Raw genomic sequence first — 23,854 nt, 5'->3', positions numbered from 1 at the left:
CCTGCAAGGAGGATGCCATGGAGCCGGAAGTGAAGGAGGAGGACGAACGAAGGTCGTCCACGCCGAGCCCCGAGGTAAATTTCATCGGTACCTTCGATTTTCTGTCGTCCTTCTCTGCTCCCGCCGTCCATCTCGCTTCGTTCTTTTTCACACTGTCGTTCTTTTCATCCCGTGGAGCTGTGTTTAGAATCACGGACGGGCACCGTTCTTTTATCTAGATGACAATTTCCGATAACAAGAATAAATCCATCGTTCGTTCTACAAAATCCAATTTCGGTCCTGTAATTGAATTTCATCTCGGAAACTTTTGTTTTAGGAGAGAAAAGAACGTCGAACTGCGAAACGTTACGAATAAATTGCGTGCGCGTTCGTTCGATCCGCGAGCTATTGTTCGAACAAAGTGTTGGCCATCTCCGGTCCACCGGGAGAACCAGTCGACGGCGAAATTGATCGAACCAGAGATACGTGGTGTTTTTCAGTTGGGAGAAACCTGTAACGCGAAGATAGAACAGGTGGAATGCGATGGGTTCTGAATGGAGTGTTTTTCTTTTCACGACCATAAATCCCAACGGAGGGGAGTCGTCTTCGTAATCGTATCCATGTTACCGGACGCGTCTTACCCACCTTCCATTGCAGCCTAACGTTTTTCAATTGAGATACGTTTGCTTTTGATCCATACGTAATTATCCATATTTCGTCGCCGAGAGCAAATTTAAATACATCTTGTAATTTGTAATATCATTGAAAGAGCAACGAACCCTGTCTGTTTACACGAATGTTCAAATTAAGATTTGTATGCACGTTCGAGGATCGCGGACTACTGCATTGTTATGTAACGCAGAGTAATGCATGCATGAATTCCTCGGGAGGCTCGACACACCTGTGCGTTGCATTACTTTTTTCTTCTTGTTTTCTTCTTTCTTATTCCTTCGACTCGAAAACTTTGGATAGTTGTTTTCTTTATTTCGAGGGTATTATGTTGCGACGAAGAAGAAATGGTTGGATACCACTGGTGTGCCCCTCGTGCTTGTGAGCACGAGTTCCTGCTATATACACGTCCGCCAACGTAGCCGCGTATTGATTTTACGGAGAGCTCCATTCTATCTTTCTCTACCTTCGCTGTGCACGTTTACGCACACGTACACGCCGACATCTCTTTCTCTTCCTCGCGCGCTTCTTATCTCTCCACCTTTCTCTTTCGCCGCCCTTTAACTCGCCCCCTGCCGCCCTGAACCTTTACGCGAGAATTCATCGTGCCCCGTTCGCGATTTACGCAGAAATGCGCGAGACATTTATTTTATTTATTTCTCTTATACTATATCGGAGACGGTCTTGCGCAATTTTAGTCCCATCGAGATTCCGCATCGGTTTATTTATCGGCTTGTCTTAACTCAATCTGTCGTTTTTTTTTTTTTGTTTTCTTTCTTGAATGTAACGTTTATTTAATTCTTTTACAGATTTACGTAAGGAGGAATAAACGCTACAATGAAGGTGGAAGCAGCGAGGAAGAGAGTAAGCCAGACACGTCTTTGCAGAGTCACAGATTACCTTCCTCTTATCGAGGGACCTGGCCCATTAGAAGAGACCTTTGGGCCAATCAACAAATGGGATTCTCCACTCAACAAAGCCCGTCAACCACTGTACATAACGTAAGTCACTTTTTATTATACGTTAAAGAAAAAGAACGTTTAATCTTATAAATAGAAATTTTAATTATCGATCTTCCCTTGTCACCCTGTCCCACAGGATGTAGCCAGCGTGATGAGTTTTTCCTCGAATTCCGGCACGGCGCTGTCCTGTTCCGCGGAGATGCAAGGCGATCGACGATTGGGAGCCAAAGTGGACGTGGTTTACAACCTCCTGGGAATGCTGGGGAGCACGGAAGGCGGAGAGGACATGAGCGCGACGCTGCTGTCGATGAGCACTTCGATAGACAACTGTTTGATAATGAGGCAATCGGGATGCCTGCCTTTGTTGGTGCAGTTGATTCACGCTCCCGGGCAGGATCCAGAGACCAGAGAGAGAGCTTCGAGGGCTCTGCACAATATAGTACATGCTAAAAGCGACGAGAGAGCCGGACGTCGGGAGGCTAGGGTTCTCCGATTTTTAGAGCAATTGAGAGACTATTGCCAGGCGCTGAGATCTTCTTTGGAAACGGGACAGGTCCCCGACGACTTGGAGAGACATCCGGGACCGACGATAGCCGCGCTGATGAAGCTCTCGTTCGACGAGGCCCATCGTCACGCTATGTGCCAACTAGGTGTCCTCCACGCGGTGGCGGAGCTCATCGAGATGGATCACATGGCTCACGGGAGCGAATGCGACGACCCGAACTGCATCACTCTACGCAGGTACGCTGGAATGGCGCTGACGAACTTGACGTTCGGGGACGGGAACAACAAAGCGCTCCTCTGTTCCTTCCGAGAGTTCATGAAGGCGTTAGTATCGCAGCTGCGAAGTCCCAGCGACGATCTCAGACAGGTGACGGCAAGCGTCTTGAGGAATCTGTCGTGGCGAGCCGACACCAGCAGCAAGCAGACGTTGAGGGAAGTCGGTGCCGTGACCGGGTTGATGAAAGCAGCGATGGAAGGTCGAAAGGAATCGACGCTCAAGTCTATTCTGTCGGCCCTTTGGAACCTCTCCGCGCACTGCAGCACGAATAAAATAGACATCTGCGCCGTGGAAGGTGCCCTCACGTTTCTCGTGGATATGTTAAGCTACGTAGCGCCGTCCAAAACGCTCGCGATCGTCGAGAACGCCGGAGGTATACTGAGGAACGTCTCCAGTCACATTGCGGTCAGGGAGGACTACCGATCCATCGTGAGAGAAAGGGGATGTCTTCAAGTTTTGCTGCAACAGCTGCGATCGCCGAGTCTGACGGTCGTAAGCAATGCTTGCGGAGCGCTCTGGAATCTCTCGGCTCGATGCCCGCAGGACCAGCGATTGCTGTGGGATCTAGGCGCTGTCCCCATGCTACGCAGTCTCATCCACTCGAAGCACAAAATGATCTCTATGGGTTCCAGCGCGGCGCTGAAGAATCTGTTGAGCGCCAGGCCAGGGTGCAACAACCTGGTTCATTTGGACTCGACGGCTCGCGGATTAGGGCTTCCAACTCTGCCCTCCTTGGTCGCTCGGAGACAGAGAGCGCTGGAGCAAGAGATAGATCAGAACCTAGCCGAGACTTGCGACAACATCGAGCCCAGCACGTCTCCCACGAACAAGGACGATAAATTTATGTTTAAGGTGGATCACAGCTTCCTGGGGATCAACGCGCGAGCTCTGCGCACGTACCAGTTACACAATCAACCCAGCACGTCCAGCGTAAAGTCCAACGGGGTCGCCAGGAGCGAGAGCAGGGACTCCATGAGGTCCGTGACGAGCACCCACTCGGACACCATGTTCGAGAGAGTGAATCGTCACGTGATGAACGGACTCTCCCCTACCGACATCCAGATCAAACAGCAGTCCTCGTCGTTGCACTCCGCTGTCGGGTTCGACACGGGGATGACCAGCGATGGTCACTCGAAAACCTCCGAGAAAAAGTACACGTTGCGTTACAAGAACGCTATCCCTGACCGTTTGAAGTCGTCCGAGACTTTCAACGGTCTCAGCGATTTCCGGTGCACCAACTCGACGATCTCATGGTCCTCGGCGCCGGACCAAGAATCCGCCTGTTCCCAAAACTTGCTTCACTCTTCGGTCGAGGATAACTTGCCCCAGAGCATCTCGTCGAAGGCTGGTAGCCAGTCCAGCGTGTCCGAGGAAACCGAGCTGGTGTGCGGGAAAACTGAGTACCAATGCAAGCCTGGGATCGATAAACCGTCGACGTTGGCCTTCGTCAGCAGCGACTCGCCGGCAAAGGACGTCGGTTTTGGCAACATTTACGACAAGTCCGTGCTGAGTCCGTTGAACAACATACAGAAAGCCATCTCTCCGACCGTCGCGAACGGCAATTTGTTCTACGCCGAGACAGATTTGGATCAACCGACTGATTACAGTCTGCGATATGCGGAAAGGAGTTTGGAGGACGAGGACAAGCAACGCTCCCATTATTTTGCCAGCAACGAGCAGGAACTCATTCACGAGGACACGGTGAAGACCTACTGCACCGAGGGAACACCTCATGGAATCTCGTTGAACTCCTCCAGAGCCGCGTCTGCTTCCGATCTGCAGGAGGACAATCGACTGAGGAATTCGACGAAGAAGATGCAGGAACAGAGGAAACTTCAGGATAAAGAGGAATTCAACTTGGAATGCAAAGTGAAACTCTCGGACGATAATGTTGAAGAGAGTGGACATTCTTCTACCAAAAGTCCATCGAGGTTTGTATATTTGCGTTAGGAATATTTGCTCCCCTTTGATATATATAAATGAATGCCCTTATTGTTTGTTAACAGTTTGAGAACTACGTTAACACAAATGTCGTCGAACAACTTGCATTACGATGAGAAAAATAATATGGCGTCCAATTCTACAAAAATTAGATCAGGTAAATTAATCGCACTCTGAATTATTACGTAATATCGTTTCAATATTTTAAGACGCACGAATGTCTCGTTACAGATGTGGAAGAATGTTACGAAATTGAAAATGAAATTTACGAAAATACCGATAAATTCAATCAAAATTTTCCTGCAAACGGAATTAATTCGTACGTGATCAGTGCACTCAAGGCTTCTAACGATTCAGGATGTAAGGAATTTGAACTAAAAGGCGATACGCGTCACATGCCTTGTACATTAAATATAAACAACTCTTCCGAATGTTTAGATCAAGTCAGTGATGGAGATGAGGACGACGAAGATCTGCTTACAGCTTGCATTAATATTGGAATGCAAAATAATAGGTAAAGAATTTTATCTCATTTTTATTTCATATAAATGTAATATAGAAACTGGTATTTTTACATCCTAACCGCGCCTTACCGTCCGTTTGGTTTTGTTTCAGACACAGGCATTCATTCATAGGAAACAATTTCGATAAGATTCCGCGAAACGAAAGCAATCTAGCCAGGTATCAGACGAGCGTTGCTCTAGATCAAATGGAGTGCAATGTATTGGTCGAATCTACCGCGAACAGCCTCGACACGAATCGAATAGCATGCGAGGAAACAATGAGTTCCGATATTTGTGAAAACAAAGTTGCGAGCAGTTCGCCAAATATAAACATTGCGTGCGATTATAGCCAGAATACAACAATGTTGAATCAAAAGGTACCATATCTGTTATCCCAAAATCCATAGCATGTCTTTTTTTTTTTAAATTTATCACTGAATTCTTTCATGTAGATGGTACACAATTCGATCACGGACGACAACCTTTGCAATTTTTCATTGCCTTCGAATCTGAGGAACAGTCCAATATTACACGAAACCGTAGTCTTCGACACAGAGCCGAGCCAACAGCAGTACTTGTCTAGCATGGATACTCAATCGAACGAAGATATGTCATCCTTGGTTCACAATGATCTTCTCGAAGATGAAAGAAACGCGGAGGACAGCGAGATCGACAAAGTCTCGGAATCCTTGAATGATAGAATCGCTGAGAACTCTATGCAGCAGTCTTACACAAAAGTAACGGATTCTGAGAGCAGCGAATCGATCGACTCGGTCGAGCAATCCGAACATGCGCTCCTGGAACTGTGCATTCAACCTGGATTAACGAAGACTATCGAAAACATTAAGCACAACAAAGCTACGTGGAAATCTAATAAAGATCTAGATCAATGTAGCTCGAAACAAACGAATTATTCGGGTGAGAGCAGTCAGATGCACGACACGTGCGAAGTGGACGGCGTTTTGAGAGAGGAGGTCGACGGAAATCAAAAATCGACAATGAAGAACCCCGACACACCGAAACACGGGAAGAAAGAGGAAATGTATCGGCGTCAGAGGGATCCCGACGCTATGATCGCATCGTTAGACCGTTTAACCGCGACTCTGGTGCAGCAGACGGAAGCGATACGCGAACGCGATTCCAGCGCGATGAAACAGAGCATATTGAGCGACACGTGGAACGAGGATTCTCCTAACGAAGTCTCCTTCCCCAGTATCAGCATCAGCGCTCCTATCATCGCCTCGTTCAAGAGCGACGTGCCCGAAGAGCAAACGACCATTACCTCGGAATGCGTGGAAACGGCAAGTAGCGATGGCGGTCACATGACGAACTCCAAGATCATTCAACGAGAAGCTATCAAGCTGGCCGAGGCCGTAGACGCGGAGATAAACAAGAACGAGTTAGAAATGACGAGCATGACGTCCATGGACTTGGAAGCAATCAAACCCCCTTCCACGATGGGGAGCTTGTTGTCCTTGACAGCCAGTTACGCGGGTTCGGGCGATTACAGCGAGACGTTCGTTAACAGAGACAGATGCAACTCCACGTCCCTTCCACCGATGCAGCTGAAGACTTCGTCCTTCACGGACTTCAAAAACTGTCGCAAGAAGTCTCTTCCCCTCGGCGTGGTGGCTAAACGAGCTCTCAATCAGACTCAGACTCACACGGGAAGTCTAGAGAATTTATTGAACGAGTGCAGCGGATCACATTTGGACAGCGTGAAGCCACCGTCGATGATGGACGAGCTACCAGACGTTGGCGACATGGAGAACAGCATGGTAAGCGTAGCGAGCATCACGTCGGAGGTAGCCGATCCCAAAGACCAAGACCAGAGTTTAACCAGCAGCGACGCTGTCTTCGACCTGCTGAAGCCTGTCGCGAACGTCCTCTCCATAACTTGCATGCGTTACGCCGAGGCCATGCAGAGCAGCGCTAACAACAGCTTGAGCGAGTGTCTGGAGAACATCAATCCGCCATCTTTGTTCAACGAAGTCTGCGAAATGGACGAGTCGACGATGGAGCAGGCCACGGAAACCGTCTGCAGCGACACGTTGTGCATCGACGTCGAATTGCGCACCGAGGAGGCTCCGCACCAGATCTTCACGGAAAAGATCGACGAAGGTAGCAACGACACCGACGAAGCAGTCACTCCGATTTCTTCCGAGTATTGTCTCACCAGTTCAGCAGAGTCCACGCCCAAGAAACGGGCGCATAGAAATCTGACGCCTAAACAGAAACGAACCTTGGCCAAAGAAAGGTATAAAACGTACACCATAGCCGCGGAGATGAGTAGAAAGGAAGAGGAGAGGGACAAAAAGGAAAATGGTAGCGCGCGGGAGGGAAAGATCCCACGCGGGAAGTGTTCTCCATTTTCCAAGCTGACACCCAAGCAACGTAGGCAGGAGGACAGAGCCAGATTCCAGACGCAGGTGTTAGAGAATCCTTTTCCTCAACCGAGTCAAGTGCAACAGGAAGCCGATGTCCGCGAGCAAGAGAATCCCGAAACGGAACCGTCGTCTGCCGTTAAATCTGCTATTCCTACGTTTACTAAACTGTCTGGCTGCAAAACGCTGATCAAGAAACGTATGGAACAGAAAAAGAATCGCGAGAGGTATCGCACGAGGACGTTAGACGACTCCGAGTGCATATTCAGAGAAGCAGAGAACAACGCCGCCGCGAACACGGCGGAAGGTGGCGAGTCCAACGCGACGCGCATCGCCCAGTCCGAGGAAATTCAAATCATGTTGCAGCAGAACGCTACCATCGTGCTGAACACCTTGAACGAGTCGACCAAGGTTAACGAGACCGGGGAGGAACCGTTGTTAGACTGCGAGACGATCAGTCTGGTGTCCAACGAATCGGAGTCGGAAAGAAATCTGCGAATGCGATTTCTGAACGGTGTCTCGAAGAAACTGATAGGTGCCTGCAGCCAGCAAATGGACGAAGCGCTGGAATCCGAGCAAAATCAGAAGGAGACGGTCGAAATTGAGACGAACAGATCTCAGGAGGACATCAGGTACGCGGATACCGTGGAAAGCGAGAGCGAGAACGAGTCGAACAACGCCGAAGAACAGCCCAGGGAAACGAAGCGACCGAGGATAATTAAACCAGGAATGGTAAGAGATCACAGCAACGATTCCAACGCAACGGACAGGTCCGAGCCGGAGAGTCCTAAAGCTATTCGCGGCAGAAGGAAAGCTCTCTACTCGAACCCCATAACGCGCAAACCGACGCCTCAGTCGTCCCCGTTGAAGCAACCGAATCCTGTCAGCGGAATACCCATTGGTCGCAGCAACACCTCTCCCATCGTGAGAGCTACTCGAGCCACCACGCTGAGGCAGAACAACAACAGTCCAAGTAACGGTATGAAAGATTCTCCAAAGGCAAACTCGAGTCCTAAAATTCCTTCGTTAACAGACGGAGAGAAACGAACGAAGAAGATGTCAGCAGCTGCGAAGAGAGCGTCCGTTCCTCAAAAGGGATCGTCGTTGACCTTCACTAAATCCGTGAAAAGACACAGCACGCCTCCTACATGTTCCTCGAATTTTCAAAACGACGCCAAGCCGGATGTTAAGCCTTTAGAACGGCAGGGTACGTTTACCAAAGACGAACCGGAAGTGGAAAACGCGCCCCTGGTGGTCTCTACGTCCTCTTCCCCGATTAAGACGAAAATCGCGAAACCCATCAAGGGAGCCACTTCCAAAGTATATCCTACGATGGTGAAACCTAAAATCGCGCCGAAAACGCACCAGGTGCATCAGTCGAAAGTCGGGAAAGTAGCTCCGGAAAAGCCTCCCAAAACGGCACCGCTGCTGGTGGCTCCGAAACGATTGCCTACGGGCAAAGTAGCCGCGACTACGAAAATTCCAGCTAGCAATCAAACCGGCGTACAAGCCGAGAACGGTAAGATTTTCCGCAAGATAGGTCCACTCGGTCAACGATCCAACAGCAATTCCAGCATCGTCTCCAATTCGTCGACGGGAATACAGACCAGAAGGCTAGCGAAAGAAGCGACGAGCAAAATCGCGAGTCTTTGGAAGAAGGTAGAGGAGAGCAAGAGCAAGCAACGATTCGAAAAGCCTGACACCAGACAGTGGGTGCAGCCAGGCAGTTGTGCCAACGACGTGGACGGACCTTCTCCTGTGAATACTCCACCAGCTTTCAGATTGTTCCGTAGTTCGACGTTCGAAGGCGTACCCCAGGAAAACGATGACACGGAGTCGACATTGTACAAGTCCAAATCGAAAAGACCATTAGTAGTGGGGATGCAGTCTAGCAAAGCGAAATATAGAAACTCTTGCGACTTGAGCGGAATGAATTCAAACGACGCACCTTGCAAAATACCCGTAAAGTCCAACGATGCATCCACCTACAAGAAAGACTCTGTACAGGTGGGAGACGCGTCAGTGATTTTACGGAAGTCGCAAAACACCGAGTCTTCCGCCGTGGAGGTAGACCCCACGAAACGAATATCGCGCCTTGGTTCCTTCATAAGAGTGGACTCTGCGAACGCAGAAGGCTCTGCACAAACTTACGTCAATGGCGGTGTGCGTACACCTGCCTCCGCCATTGTACCACCTTTCAATTATAATCCGAAGCCAGACATTCCTTCGCAGACAACCAAAATTACACAAAACGAGAGCGAAAGTAGGTTTGGAACGACGGATTGTCACAGCGACATAGTCACAGCTTCTACGAGAGTAACAACAGTATAAGAGAGCCCGTTATATTTATAAAGTAATCATGTTTTTATTTCTTTTTTTTTTTGTTAAAACTTAATCAGAACAATATGGAGCGAAGAAAATCAAGAGATCTCTCCGATCAACTAACGGAAATCTTAATTTTAATCTTTTCTTTTGTAGCATCACTTTTTCATTTCTGGCTAGTCATTGTACATTTGCTTCGCATTGCGTTGACCACTAATCGATGCGTGATACGCATTACAAGTACTCAGTAAGTAAGTTAATAATTTCTTTTTACCTCATCGTTCGATGTCACGGAAAATCTCCATCGTATTTCATTGATTTTTACACTTTAAATGTAAAACGGTCACTCTGATATAATTGTTTGTTGCATCGCAACGCAAGTTTTTTAAGAGATACGAACAAAGTGTTAAATAGTAGCTGGAAATTCTGATATCATTCCTATTCACTTTGCGTGTTGTATATACATTGTATTGAGAAATTCCACGATTAGGAAGAAATTTAAAATTTCTGTAGTACGTAGCAGTGATTACCTTTGATTATTTATTCAATTTTGTATATATTGAACGTGGATGGAAAATGTAGAAAGTTTAGTGATATATATATTATATATATTACGACTCACAGTGTATATCGCAGGAGATATGTCGCTGTACATCTTTGTAATAGGTAAATTTGCAAGGAATGAGATCTGTATTTTGTTTCCATCGTAACTGATTTGTATTCCTTCAACGGATACAAAGTCTAATTACTTTCAAAGACTGATAGAAACACGATGAAGATTTGGACAAAGCTTGGACATCTTCGACGCAACAGATTGTTACGATAAAGAGATAGTAACATTTGTATCGATGTTAGCGGTCTAAGTAACGCTAAACTGGCATTATATGAAAAAAAAAGAAAAAAAAAAACAAAATTTTGTAAACTTTACTTTAAGTTTCTAGTCTACTTAAAAATCAACAGGTGATGTAGCTTCTATTTTGGTCATATGTACTACGTAAAATCAAATTGCATGTAAGAAATGTCTACACGGATTCGACCGTTACCCTGTCTAAAATTAATATAGGTACAGTGAAGAGTGTGTACGGATCAATTATGTATCTACAGGTCTGAAAATCGGAAACTTTGCCATGGACTTTATATTAATTTTATTTCCATATCTTTTCTTTTCTTTTAGATTCATTGAAAATTTGCTGCATATTTTGGACATTGAAGAACATATTTTGTTTTCTTCTATATCGCGTCATCTTTCCTTCTACGTGCATCGAAACGATTTAAGATCTCATTAGAACGAAACCGTTTGGCGCGATATGGAGTAGATTTTAATGTGCATTATTTACAGAGATTTATTACTCGTGTTTTACCCTGTTCCAGTTCGAGTTAATTAGATTTAACCCTTCCAACTTGGAACCACATCAGGGTAGTTATATGTTTTCCTTTATATGAGATTTGGTCTGTACACCAGACTCCTTTTCCACAGTTCTTTTGTAATACCCGTCATTTAGTTAGATATTAAGTGTAATTCAGTTTTTTTGTTACGTTGTATTTTAGATTTGGCAGACATCTTAACGATTTGTATATTAATAATTGCAGTACAATAAAATTTATAGCTACTAATGTCTATTTTGTTTGACATTTCTATCGTGGTAGGAATAATATACAGCTCCGTTTTATTAAGGTACACATGTCAAAGCAAAATAATACTTCGCAAATGTAAAATATTTTAAGGAAAGGAAATAAATATAAGCATTTATTCATTCGTCGTTATAAGAAAATTTATTTATCTTAAGGTGGACATTCATACAGATTGATAGATTTGTCGTCTGACACCGAGGCGATTATATTGTTTCTTATCGGACTATATTTCACAGACCATATCTACGAAAACAAATTGTTTATATCAGTATTATAAAATTACAAAATACTTCACATGATGCGGAGATTCTACCTGATCATTGTGTTCATGAAACGAATGTAGACATTGTCGTTGTGCTAATTCCCAAACTTTGACAGTCTGATCTGAACTACAGGATGCAAAATTTTGTCCATCTGGAGAAAAAGCAACTCCGAGTACCCACGAGGCATGTCCCGACATAGTTCCTGCTACATTAGCATCTTTCCTGTATGGAAAAATAAAGGAATAATCGATCCTTTTGCTATATGTTCAATTTATTTACTGTAAAGGAATAAGTTACTAACACATCGTATATTTTCATATGCCCATCGTCCGACGCGGTAAGAAGTAGCTGCGAGTCCGGTGAGAAGCATAGCGATCTGATTGGCATCGCGTGACCTCGAAAGAATAAATTTGTGCAACATGTTTGTCAAGCACCGATTGTTAAAATTAATTTGTTAAACTACCTTCTAGCGTACGTAACACTTTTCCATAAGTAACATCAAATATATTGATTATTCCATCTATTGCACCACTAGCAATATATTTCCCATCTGGGCTCTAAAATAGGAAATATAATAATGCAGACCTAGAACAACTGTTTCGTGCTGCATCTTAAAGAAGAATGCTTACATAGGCAACGCTAATTGTGAATTTTCCACCTCTGGTATCAAAAATTTGTTCTTGTTTACCACTCTCTGTTCCATACAAATGTATTTTTCCAGAATGACTGCCAGATACAATGAATTTATCATCCGGAGAAAATACTACCATCCAAGTATCTACAGGACCCACTTCGATACTCGATATTTTCTCTCCAGTTTCCAAATCCCATAGCTTTAAACTGGAGTCTAAAGAACTGGATGCGCATTCTGCAAGTAAATTATTGTTATAATATTTTGTTTTAGTTGTTGATAACGAATTAACTAACTACTTACTCAAGCCATCTGAACTTACTGCAACGGATACTACACCCAGCGAATGACCAGTTAGTGTATGTTTCAATTGTAAACTTTTATCTTTTTGTACCCAAACTTTAACGGTATCATCAACAGAGCCAGTCACTATGTACTCCACTGTTTCATCTTCATTGGATCGCATAGAATCACTATAACGCCATACAAAATATGTAGACAATCGAATGGAAATAACAAACATCTAACCTAACTATCCTTATCTACCGTGAATCGTCATTCTCCGGTAGTGTTTCTCTTTTCTTGTTCGAGCAGCCCCAAGCACAGGTCCAAATACTATCTTCGTGAGCATTTTCTGTTTTATTAAGTAAGGAATACTGAAAAAATGTCGAACACGGCTTTGCAACTATCTCGTGCTATGGACAACATAACCTCTACATTTTGCTAATTCATTTGTTTCTCACCATTTTACAAGAAACGTATCTCTAAAATAATTCTTGATGTATGCCCGCGAATAAAGGCCACGATCCTATTTTAGGGCAGGAAATCCAGTAATACAGATTATAAATACGAATTTATCTATACATCCATGATTTACAAGATCTCAGATGAGTGTCAGATGACTCATTTTATCAATGTAAGAAAGAAACATATTATATACTAGAAGAAAAAAAGATTATTATAGTGATCTTATGTTTGCAACATATACATATATGGAACATAGATGTGCGTTCAAGATGTTTTGTTTTTAAAATTCGCAAAATTTTTTTTATTTATTGTTTCGAAGATTCTGATTGGAAATTTGTCTACTTATTTTTCCGCGTTACTCTGATAAAAAAAACACCTACGAAATTTCATTCGAAACTGATCGTATCATTCAAATTAAATTAAATTATTCGAGATATAAATGCACTGACAAAATTTAATTTGAAACGGATCGTATCATTCGAACTAAATTAAATTATTCGAGATATAAATATTGGCGGGAGCGTGAAATTTGAGAAACGCAGAGATGCAGTGTTTATCTTTAACCTGGTTTAACCCATGGTTCAACATGTTCGCTGTTGTGTCGAGAATCGAGACAAACTGTTGAACGATTAACAAGCTTTCCGTAATATTATGAGTAACTGACGGAATACGAGCGAAAATGTTGAAAACGTTGAAATGTGGACAAAGAGCTTACTGCAGAATTCAGAAATCTCTGATACAGAGGCGAACGTTCCTGTCTGAAGCGTACCGGTGCGAGGAAGCGTGGAAAGATAGATTCAAATTTCCTTTACTACGAAACGTTAAACCAGAAAATTTGTTCATAGACTTGGACCACAAACAATCCACCACTGGTAAAATAAGTGCGATCGACATCGACATATTCGCGAATACCGTAAAGGAGCAATTTCAAATAGAGGAACTGTTAACTTTAGTTCATAATTTGAGGTTAACCGCTGAAACGTCGAACACCTTAGAGTCGACTCACCACGCTGTCATAAGATATTTGTTGGACATTGACTGCACAGAAGATCTTATAAACGTGTTGCACGACAGACTAAATTATGGCATTTTTCCCGACTACTTATGTTACAATATACTTATGGACACATACATAAAAAGAAAAGATTATGCTACCGCAGCAAAAATTGCTGTTTTACCTATGCTACAAGAAGATTCAGGGAATCCGATAACTAACGCATTGTGCGTGTACTGTTGTCACAAACATTTGGAGAGTCCTGAAAAGTGGCAGAAGCCAGAGGTTCCAGTAGATGATTCCAAAGAAGAAATTAAAGTGCGCGTTAGCTATCTCAGGAATCCTTACTTTGATGATCATTTTGATCTTACTGACCCACGTGATTTGGTGGGAAAAACGTTAGCTTTTTATGGAAAGTTTATGAATAATACATTAGGACGAACTTGTCAGTTAAGAGGTTTAATATTATATAAAAAGTATGATGATATCTCGAAGCTAATAGAACAGTGGTTGAAGGAAGTAAAAGATAATGTAGTTTACGAAGAAGTTCTTGATTTGATAAAAAAGGATAATGAAAGTCTATCCGAAGAGCAAGTAACAGATGAATTTAAGAATGTAATGTCCCAAGTTGAGAAATTACGAGCTGTAAATCTGTGTAAAGATAGTTTAATTGAAGCATTGGAGAATGAAGTTAAATCGGCAGTTGACAAGCAATCAGAGATAGATATAAGCGAACAATTACAGGTAATTAGTATTAAAAATATATTAAAGTTCCTTTAGATGATTAGTAGAATGTTTTTTAATATTTTAGAAATATATTCATTGGGGAGAAGTAAGAGAAATAGTGTTACAAGATCAATTAAAAGAAATAGAACGACAAAAGAGCATAGAAAATTTAACTGTATTGAAGAAAGCATTGGAGGACGAAGAAAAACTTATAACATTCTTTGAGAATGAGGAAAAAATAGAATTGGAAATAGAGAAAATAGAAAAGAGGGAACAAGATGAGATGGATCGTGTTCTTAAAATGCATAAAGCTGAAAAGAAACTTAAGAAATTGGAGAAAGAAGAAGAGTACATACCGCCAACTATTGCAAAACAGAAGTTAAATTTCTGATGTCATCGTAAACAATGAATACAATTTTGTAGTTAATAACTATTTAATAAAATGTATGTTGACATAAATTGTTTGTGGGAGGATAATAATGGTAAGAGACAATAAAAATATATTACATATTATTTATCTTTCATATTTTGTACAGAATCGCTTAGAAGTGGTTTTTAAATATGTATTACGTATATGTTAGTAGTAGATTTCTCCAAAGCTGCTTATTCTTTAGAAATATGAAAGTTAATTATACAATTAAATTGTGTACTAAAAAATTATTAGGCTCTGTAACAAATAACGTTCCTTTTTGAGCGTCGGTATCGAATAAGTATTTGTCATATGCTTGGCCCAATTTTAAGCATATTTATTTTACATAACTTCGAACCAAGGTACACATTTAGCAATTAGTCTTAACAGATTTGTGAAGTCTGCTCTATAGGCAGTAGTATATTTAATTTTGTAGTTTTAAAAACTATAAAATTTGGTCTTCGTATTCGTTTGTAAGGAATGTCCTGTAAATATAACAATACGATCTTTTAAGTCATGTGGAAATACGGCAGCAGTCAATTTTGATGTGTATAATACTAATTGAATGTTTACCTGGTCGTTGTTGTTACAACTCGTATCGTAGTACCGTAAATTACATAACAATCACGAAGATTTACTTTGCAGTTGAGCAGTTAATGCTGCCGTTTCTTGTTTCATTTGTTTTAGATCAGCAGTTATTCTCTCCAAATTTGCTCCAACATTTTTCGTAGATTCGGAATCGATCTTTAAAAAAAATATACGATATTTAGAAAATATTACGTTTCGTTGTTTAATGTAAATTCGAAGTTATTCCAGTTATATAACAAGCCGATATTACCTGCTCTTCCAAGTCTCTAATTTCTCGTATAGTGGCACCTGTTTCTTCGACTAAACTTACGAGTTCGCTGCAATCAGAGTGAAGCGTGGCCAGCAGTTTATACGCTTTTCTCGATGCTTCATTTGTCCTCGCATCGCGAAATATTAATTCATCGACAAATGTAAATGATCTTTCCATTCTGCCTGTAAGCGTATTGATTTCTTTTTGAATTTCCCGTGTGTCGGCTAAAACTTTATTGATTTCGTCCCTTTGTTTCCTAACATTATTAATTATTTCTAAAATTCGTTGAGTATATGCAGATCTATTTACTTCTTTAGGAAGCTTTTGAACTTCTGTTACTAATTGCGAGTACTGCTGATCTTTGTTACGACATTCCTCCTGAAGTTCTTTTTCCTTTTCTTTTAGTAACTTTATTTCATCGAGCGTCTTTTGACTTGCACTCTATATATATATATATATGTACATACATAAAATTTTGATTTTAGGTAAATACTATCAATTTTCAGTTTTTCGTTACTATAATAATACTTACAGCTTTCGTCGAATGCTTTTCTCTTTCTTGTCTGTATTTCTGAATTAACGGTACTCTATGTTTTTCCCATTGATTACCTAAGTTAATTAATTTGTTTGTCGTGGCTTCGATCGCTGCCCCTAGTTTCTTAATATTTTCCTCTCCGTCTTGAAGTAAATCGTAAATTCTTGCTTTGATCTTTTTCTGTTCTTCGTTAATCGTTAACTCTTTCTCTTCGTTTTGATAGTTTATCGTTATTTGCGTTATGCTAGTACTTAGTTTTTTAATCTCATCCTGCAATTCCTCCATATTACTTTTAATAGTTTCGCATTCTACTTTCATCTTTTCTACTTCTAATTCCTGCTGTTTTGTTTTATCTAATGTTTCTTGTTTTGGAAGCACAGGTTCTTTAATGTCCTCGTTTTTTACCTGAGGTTGCTATACATAAAATAAAGATCTTAATGATGAAGTATAGTATTATACTTATGTATAGTACGAACGAACAAACATCGTGTCAATTTTAAGAAGCTTACTTTGGAAGTTATCATTGTATTTTTTATGGACACCCTATCGAGAACATTAACGTCACCCGGTGTACTGACACAAGTAACTTTATCCGAGTGTTCTTTATTCAACCAATTTATTCTATCGAGAATATCCATCGACCGCGGATGAAGAGCTTTCGCGTTATAGGATATCAAAGAAGGTAAAAAGGATTGTTGATTTTGCACTTGTTTAGGCACAGATTGCAGATAATGTATGCAATAATCTTGATACTCTGCAATAAAGAAAAATGTTCATTATCATTAGTCGAGTAATATTAATGGTGCATAGAGCGATCGACATTACCTTCTCCATCATCTGTTGTTGGTACTTCTAAACTCACAGATATGTAGGGGGCATCAGTTCTGCCTTTATTTCTGAATCCTTTCGTATGACAATAATGTGGTAACCATGGGGCTGACAGTCCTTGCGATATTGCAGATGCTATAGATTTATCTAATAATGCGATATTGCTAACAGGCTCGTTTATGGTCTTATCACATTCTTTTGGTAGTTTTTCAATGAGAAACATAAGAACTCTTCGTAGGTCAGCTTCTGAACTATATAGAAACGTTTGGTAACCGATATCACCTTTGTATCCTAATTCCTAAATCGATGAACTAAGTATCAATAAAAATAAAATAGCAATTAGGAAAGTAACGAGGATAATTATTTTATTTCGATATCTTACTGCACACGCTTGAGCAAGTGTTGCACCTAGTCGAAAACGGGCTGCCATGTTTACAGGTAAAACTGTGGATACTCCAAGACCCGGTCTTATTATATCTAAACATCTTACAGTTGCTCCTACCACTAATTCTGTATTGAAACCACTGAGATTTGTTACGCTTTCTTCTATGTCACTAAAACGTGGTAAAAAAAGATTGTATTTCACTTACATTTTTCTTAAGATTACATGTATCAAATATTTATCGTTACACGCTATTGTCTCGTGACCTTTTTCAAGATTAGCCGGCAAAATTGATTTAGAACTTGGCATATTCCGAACTTTCTCGTTCGTCTACTTATATTTACAATGTATTATAGTTTGGTAATTTTGACAAAACAAATGCAATACTAATCGACGACACGAAATACGATAACGCAAATAAACATTACCGCCCATTGTTGTTCTCAATAAAACGCCGTCGACGTCGTATGTCAAAATAGCCGAATATGCGATCGACGATTACGAAATGCAACTCACCAGCCTATTTGACGTAACGAGTGAATAATTATATTGTCAACCTCCTCCATCATCCGTAAAAATGTGAAAATTCTAAAATTCCTACGGTGTTATCGTATTTTAATAAACGCAAGTTGAATTGCAGGAATCTAACCTGTCCATGAATGAACAAACATTTCTGCACTGTGCAATTACGCAGATGGCGCAACAAATTTTCAGTTACGCCAACGTGAAGTCCGTTTCTTCTGTTATCATCGTTTTTATTTTATGTAATTGGTTCTCAGTAAAAAGAGGCGATTTATATAAAGCATATTTGGTTGTATAAAATTGCGGTAGAAGCACAAGCTGCACGGAATTCTAGGACAATCAACTTGAAAGTTTGTTGTAGGTTGGTTTCGGTTTGTTCGAAGGAGGTTGATTCTAAGCAATCGTTGCATAGAAGATTTAGAATAAATATATTTCTCTTAGAAGTTCACTAAATTAAGTTAATTATGTTTATTGTACGATGCAGAAAATCGCAATGAAGTAATATAAAAGCTTAGTTCTTTGAGGGAACATTGCATCCTTCTTTCTAGGAGTACGTATATACAAATTTTCTTTCTTTATTTTCATATATCGGAACATGTCAGTAGGGCCGGCTTTAGCAATATTGGCGCCCCGGGCAAGATTATCGTGGCACCCCTTCAGGGATATATACAGGGTGTCTCAAAAATGTTGGAACCAACAAATGATTTGAACCAACTTTTTCTTTAGCGAAAATGTTGTACGAGGCTTCGTTAAGGAGATATTAACATAAAACACCGACCAATCAGAGCGCGAGTATGCCGGTTGAGCGTAGGCTACGCGATAGGTGGCCGCGTTCATTCGCTACCGCGGCCGCTCCACCGGCATACTCGCGCTCTGATTGGTCTGGGTTTTCGCTTAATATCTCCTTAATGAAACCTCGGACAACATTTTCGCTAAGGAAAAAGTTGTTTCAAATCACCTCCCAAACCACCCCTTTCAATGTGTTACAACATTTTTGGGATACCCTGTATATCGGTATATTCGTATACTAGGGCAGTGATGGGCAAAACCCTAGGTTTCGAATGAATCTGAAGTTTACCGATATGTTTGTCTCGTTTCCTTCTTTGAAAAATGTTCAAAAGAGACAAACATATCGGCAAACTTTAGATTCATTCGAAGCCTAGGGTTTTGCCCATCTCTGTACTAGAGACACCGGACTGCGACGTCCCGAAAAATCTGATGCCCCATCCCTAACGTCGGCCCTGTATGTCAGCGGAGCGCAGTTTGATAATGAACCCATTTCGAAATTCAAATTTACGCGCGCTTTAGTTGTCGCGCCGGTGGCGCCCGACGGCTCGCGGCCAACTTCGCGCCGCCGAGTAAAGATCAATTATTCGCGGCGAGAGGTCCGCACTCCGCAGAGTCGTGCGTTGCGTTCAGGTACGCGTCAACATCAGCTGTTGTTTCGCTCTCGCGTGAAATGACAGTTTCGTGGAGGTTCGCGATGTGGATATCGTTTTCGTGAGGGTGCTTCGTGTACCGCGGTGGGTGATATCTGCCACAACATTCTCTTGGAAAAAGATGAACGGGAGTCTGGGGATAATGCGCGGACCCGAGCAACATCCACAGAGGTTCGCGGATTATTTTGTCATTTGCGGACTGGACAAAGATTCGGGCTTGGAGCCAGACAAGTATTTCGGTGAGTCGGTTTTCTTTTTGTTAACCCGGTTATGGCTGACAACGTTCCGAAATGATTGTACAATTTTTCTCGATTACGGTTTTTCAGCTTTCCGTGTTTGTATTAGATCAGGCTGACGTCCTTGTAGAAGGAAGGGTCATTTTAGAGATCGTCGACTTTCTTTACGTACACGAATTTTATTCGTGGTAAAATGTTTAGGAAAATCGGTGAATTGCAGTCTTATCTGGGTTACACGCATTCGCGAATCACGCCGTTCTGCCAGACGATAGTGTGCTTCTCGAGTGTTTAGTCTCGAACGAGTCTAATCTCGATTATGAACGTTCGACGGTTTGTTTAACGACTCGACAGGGAGATCGTATTAACGTTAACGTTGACGTTGACGTTTTATTTACCATAAGGTTTTTAAATTGTCGTGACGTCAAGTCGAACATGTTTTATCGAATAAATCAATATCCGTTGATGTTGCATTTTGAAAATCGCTAGTTTGCGTAACGCTAGATAGATAGTCTATCTCGAAGCAGTGAATGCTACCATTGTTACGTTAATACGATATCGTTGTCGAGATGGATATTTGTATAACCCGAAAGGAAATAAAAGGAGATTCATTGTCCTCGAAAGAGGGTTCATTGGACCGTTGAATTAGGTTTGTTGGTAGTGTCAGTTAATTTGTTTACACGTGATAGACACGTGAATTATAACCGATGCCAGCGCTGGTCAACAGAAAATCCACTTCTATCGACAGCTCATCTGAATGTGTCACCGTTATGTTTTTTTCTAATTCGTAAAACACGTTCGAATCTATACAAGACTTATTCTTTCAATTAATCTATTGTATACGATGATTCATCTCAAAGATAAAGCACGATACATGATCATATTTTCAAACACAACTAATTGCTGTGGATGATTAATCGTCTAATTGTTTTTATTTAATTAGTAGAATCAAGCGTGAAAACTGAACGCTCGATTAGCGTTCATCTCGTATATTTTTAATTACACATTTTTTTAATGTCACTTGAATCGATATTTCTATTCGCTTATTTTTAAAGCGTCCTCTACCCCTTTTGTAAAGCGTTTTCGCGACGAAACGCGCTACGGAAACTTCGTTTTCATTTTCGATTAAAAATATAGGAGAGTTATTTACTTATCGTTTGGAGGTTATGATATTATTCTCGAGTGATTCGAAGCGTTCCTATTTTTAATCATGCACGCGTCGCTGGACTGTTGCTTAGATAAGGGCACGGGAAATTCACGGACACGGTTTGTTTTCGTGGCTGTAACCTTCGATCTTTCTCAGCGTTCGATAATTTTGCAAACATTGTCGCGATTATTTTTCCTAGCAAAATTAGATGGTTCAAAGGTCAATCGTGTAACGGGAGACTGGTATTTTGGGACGTAATAATAATCATTTGTTGCAACATTGAGAGTGTGTTAGGTTCGCTTGAAGTTTGCTACGTATTCCATTCGTCATTGGTTGGCAATACTTGGCGCGCAAAACTTTTACGTTTAGTAACACTCAGAGCTGGGTAAAATACGTATTTTAAATAGTAAATAGCAAATAAATATTTTTATTTCAAAATAAAATATTTTATTTTCGGATCATGCAAGTATTCTTTGAAATAAAATATTTTATTTGTCGTAAGAAATTTTTAAGATAATATTTCAAAGAATATTTTATTTGAAAAAGACTGAAAATATTTGTACCATAGTTCGGAATATTTGATTTTACTAAATTATAGTGTAAATAAAAAAAATATATATATATACATATATCGAATTGAGTAACTCTTCCTTTTTCGAAGTTGGATAAAAAATATATTTATTTTGGTAATCTAAAACGAACGAAGTACTTTTCCTCTGAATTATAAACATACATTCAATGTAGTTCTTCAATGAATACTTCTATCAAGAATCTTCATGAAATTAATATTCTTCAATCGCAAGAAATCATAATATTTGCAAGAAATAGTTTCTCTCCATCTGTGTATCATACATACACAGTTTATTTTCAAATTAACAACTATGGAAAGTATTCTATTTTATGCTTTATGTTATTAAAACGATACATACTTTATTTTATGCGTTAGATTATCAAAATAAAATATTTATTTTCATGCTTTAACTATAGATTACCAAAATAAACTATTTTATTTTACGTTTCACATTATCAAAATAAAATATTTTATTTGCTGAAATTTCATATCCCATTTGAAATACTATTTTATTCGGATTACGAAGAATCTATTATTTGAAGCCCTAGTATTTAAAATATTTATTCTATAAATATTACCGACCTCTGGTAACACTGTAAGAAGTTAGTGTAATCGGTACACGTAGTTGAGTACATGGTAATCTGGAACACTTATAGTTACAAGCTTTTATGTAAATACAGCTTTGATTCTAAGATAATGATCCTTATTATGTTTGAAAAAATTGATAAGCAATAATATAAAATAAATAAAAAAAATATAAATATAAGAAGAATAAATGTAACAGAATAGATCTGTCGGTGTAATTTGTAAAACTTTATTTATTAGTTAAAATAAATGTTTTCAGGTCATGGGTAACAATAATCAATACATTGTTTCGTAGTCAAATTTAATCAATTAAATCACTGTTTTGATATAAAAAAAAAAACTAAATTAAAAAACTTAAACTAAAGATATACAACTGACACTGAAAGATTTATTTTGTTATATTCATTCTGTTATATTTATATATTTTTTTTATTTATTCGTTTTATTGCTTATCAATTTTTTCAAAATTAATAAGGATCGTTATTTTCAAATCAAAGCTGTATTTACATAAAAGCTTGTAACTATGAGTGTTCAACTACGTGGACTGAACACTTTTTATTTATTTGTTTCATTGCTTATCAATTTATAAGAATCGCTATTTTAGAATAAAAGCTTATTTTACACAAATGTTTTGTACACAAAACTAATCGGATACTGTATACCGCATTAAAAATGCACGTGTTCTTAATCCCTCGGTACACGTTCAAAAACCGCGATATGCATAATACAACTATTTCAAAGTAATTACATTGCATTTAACGATAAACAATAATTATCGGTTATCGTAACAGTTACCAGCCACGGTAAAATTGCGAAAAATCTTTTCCGATTGGTCGCTGAATATTCGATACTGTGCCGGCTGATGGTTGGTACCGTTCGACACAAAAAGCTATTCGAGATGCGAACAATGAGGGCACAGGAAGCGACGGATCCTCCCAAGAAGCTCTTGCGTCTCTCGTTCGGTCCATTTTTCTCGGAACGAGCTACAATGGATCGCTTTACAGATCGCTCTTACCTCTCCTGGGAAAATTCCCTGTCGAAAGATGCGTGCATCGTCGGGAGCTGACCACTTGTTTCGTTAGACCGATCGCACACGGCCCAACCAATCAGTTTCAAACCACTCTGAAACTAGTTGCGCGCGACCGTGGATCTAGGTAAAACAACGATAGCGGAGTAGGTGAAACAAACAGCGCCAAACGGTTTCAAATTTCAAGTTCAACACTAATTTCAAATCGGTTGCGGCCGTGTGCGATGGGACTAAGGCCCAAATCCTTCCATTCCAAAATTGTAGAAACTATTAGCTTCGTGACGTTGGCACCCTCAAATGCAAATTTGGATAAAAATCAAATTGCATTCGTTTGTCCACGATTTGTTCACGTTTGTCCGACCACAATTTTCATTTGTCCACCCTTCGGAAAAATGTTTCAAAATGAAAATCGTGGTTGGACAAACATGGACAAACGAATGTAATTTGATTTTTATCAAAATTTGCATTTGGGGGTGCTAACTTTACTAAGCTGAAAATATTAGTGTCGTTTTCTTTTACATTAAATTCAAGCAAATTCATTCTTAATAAGTATCTGTTTTTAAGCAATCGTCGATCAACAGCCCTATGTCATCTACCGTGCAAATTTTCAATTCAGGATCGGTCAAAATCAATGATCCGATGATAAGTATATAAATAAGTATTCAGATTTCCAGAAACGACATTATTTTCCAGTACACCTAATATTTTCTTTATGAAATTAATATTAATCGAAACTTGCACTATAAATAAGTATTACATTTGCAACCAGAGAGCGTCGATTCATCCATTCCAAGATCGTGGAAA

General features: G+C 40.4%; 5 protein-coding genes across 9 annotated transcripts in view; 3 read left to right on the top strand and 2 right to left on the bottom strand.

Moving 5' to 3' along the window:
• The first annotated feature begins 6 nt into the window (after positions 1-6).
• Positions 7-11,159, top strand: LOC128892520 (uncharacterized). 2 transcript variants are annotated; one of them, XM_054153023.1, is made up of 8 exons: positions 7-74; positions 1,458-1,649; positions 1,747-4,322; positions 4,398-4,489; positions 4,564-4,692; positions 4,771-4,846; positions 4,948-5,212; positions 5,288-11,159. In XM_054153023.1, the coding sequence occupies exons 1-8, from the start codon at positions 18-20 to the stop codon at positions 9,548-9,550; spliced, it is 7,650 nt and encodes a 2,549-aa protein (XP_054008998.1). In that variant the 5' UTR covers positions 7-17; the 3' UTR covers positions 9,551-11,159. The 2 variants fall into 2 exon arrangements, with proteins under 2 accessions (XP_054008998.1, XP_054008989.1); XM_054153014.1 differs by having other exon boundaries at positions 4,564-4,846.
• On the bottom strand, positions 9,579-13,286 carry LOC128892859 (SKI8 subunit of superkiller complex protein). Its single transcript, XM_054153468.1, has 8 exons — positions 12,811-13,286; positions 12,614-12,723; positions 12,371-12,540; positions 12,066-12,304; positions 11,900-11,993; positions 11,738-11,831; positions 11,487-11,658; positions 9,579-11,416 (listed from the first exon to the last, which is right to left on the bottom strand). The coding sequence occupies exons 1-8, from the start codon at positions 12,811-12,813 to the stop codon at positions 11,324-11,326; spliced, it is 975 nt and encodes a 324-aa protein (XP_054009443.1). The 5' UTR covers positions 12,814-13,286; the 3' UTR covers positions 9,579-11,323.
• Positions 13,287-13,384: 98 nt separating this feature from the next.
• Positions 13,385-15,760, top strand: LOC128892727 (28S ribosomal protein S27, mitochondrial-like). The gene is made up of 3 exons (XM_054153277.1): positions 13,385-14,552; positions 14,620-15,016; positions 15,631-15,760. Exons 1-2 carry the CDS (start codon positions 13,494-13,496, stop codon positions 14,923-14,925), a joined length of 1,365 nt encoding a protein of 454 aa, XP_054009252.1. The 5' UTR covers positions 13,385-13,493; the 3' UTR covers positions 14,926-15,016; positions 15,631-15,760.
• LOC128892613 (coiled-coil domain-containing protein 22 homolog) lies at positions 15,028-18,305 on the bottom strand. Its single transcript, XM_054153141.1, has 8 exons — positions 18,043-18,305; positions 17,527-17,698; positions 17,142-17,442; positions 16,826-17,070; positions 16,314-16,730; positions 15,782-16,222; positions 15,517-15,687; positions 15,028-15,428 (listed from the first exon to the last, which is right to left on the bottom strand). The coding sequence occupies exons 1-7, from the start codon at positions 18,093-18,095 to the stop codon at positions 15,568-15,570; spliced, it is 1,749 nt and encodes a 582-aa protein (XP_054009116.1). The 5' UTR covers positions 18,096-18,305; the 3' UTR covers positions 15,028-15,428; positions 15,517-15,567.
• A 1,145-nt stretch (positions 18,306-19,450) lies between these two features.
• The window catches only part of LOC128892533 (DENN domain-containing protein 5B), a 30,038-nt gene continuing 25,634 nt past the window's right edge, over positions 19,451-23,854 (top strand). For 2 of the 4 annotated variants that reach the window (XM_054153043.1, XM_054153034.1), the window contains exon 1: positions 19,451-19,726. In XM_054153043.1, the coding sequence (XP_054009018.1) occupies positions 19,609-19,726 (118 nt within the window). In that variant the 5' untranslated portion in view covers positions 19,451-19,608. The remainder of the gene's footprint in view (positions 19,727-23,854) is intronic. The other 2 variants (XM_054153063.1, XM_054153054.1) reach the window with 1 other exon arrangement.

Source organism: Hylaeus anthracinus, unplaced genomic scaffold (genome assembly GCF_026225885.1).
Source record: "Hylaeus anthracinus isolate JK02 unplaced genomic scaffold, UHH_iyHylAnth1.0_haploid 0, whole genome shotgun sequence".
Classification (NCBI taxonomy): Eukaryota; Metazoa; Arthropoda; class Insecta; order Hymenoptera; family Colletidae; genus Hylaeus; species Hylaeus anthracinus.
This window is presented reverse-complemented; position numbering and strand designations above follow the sequence as displayed.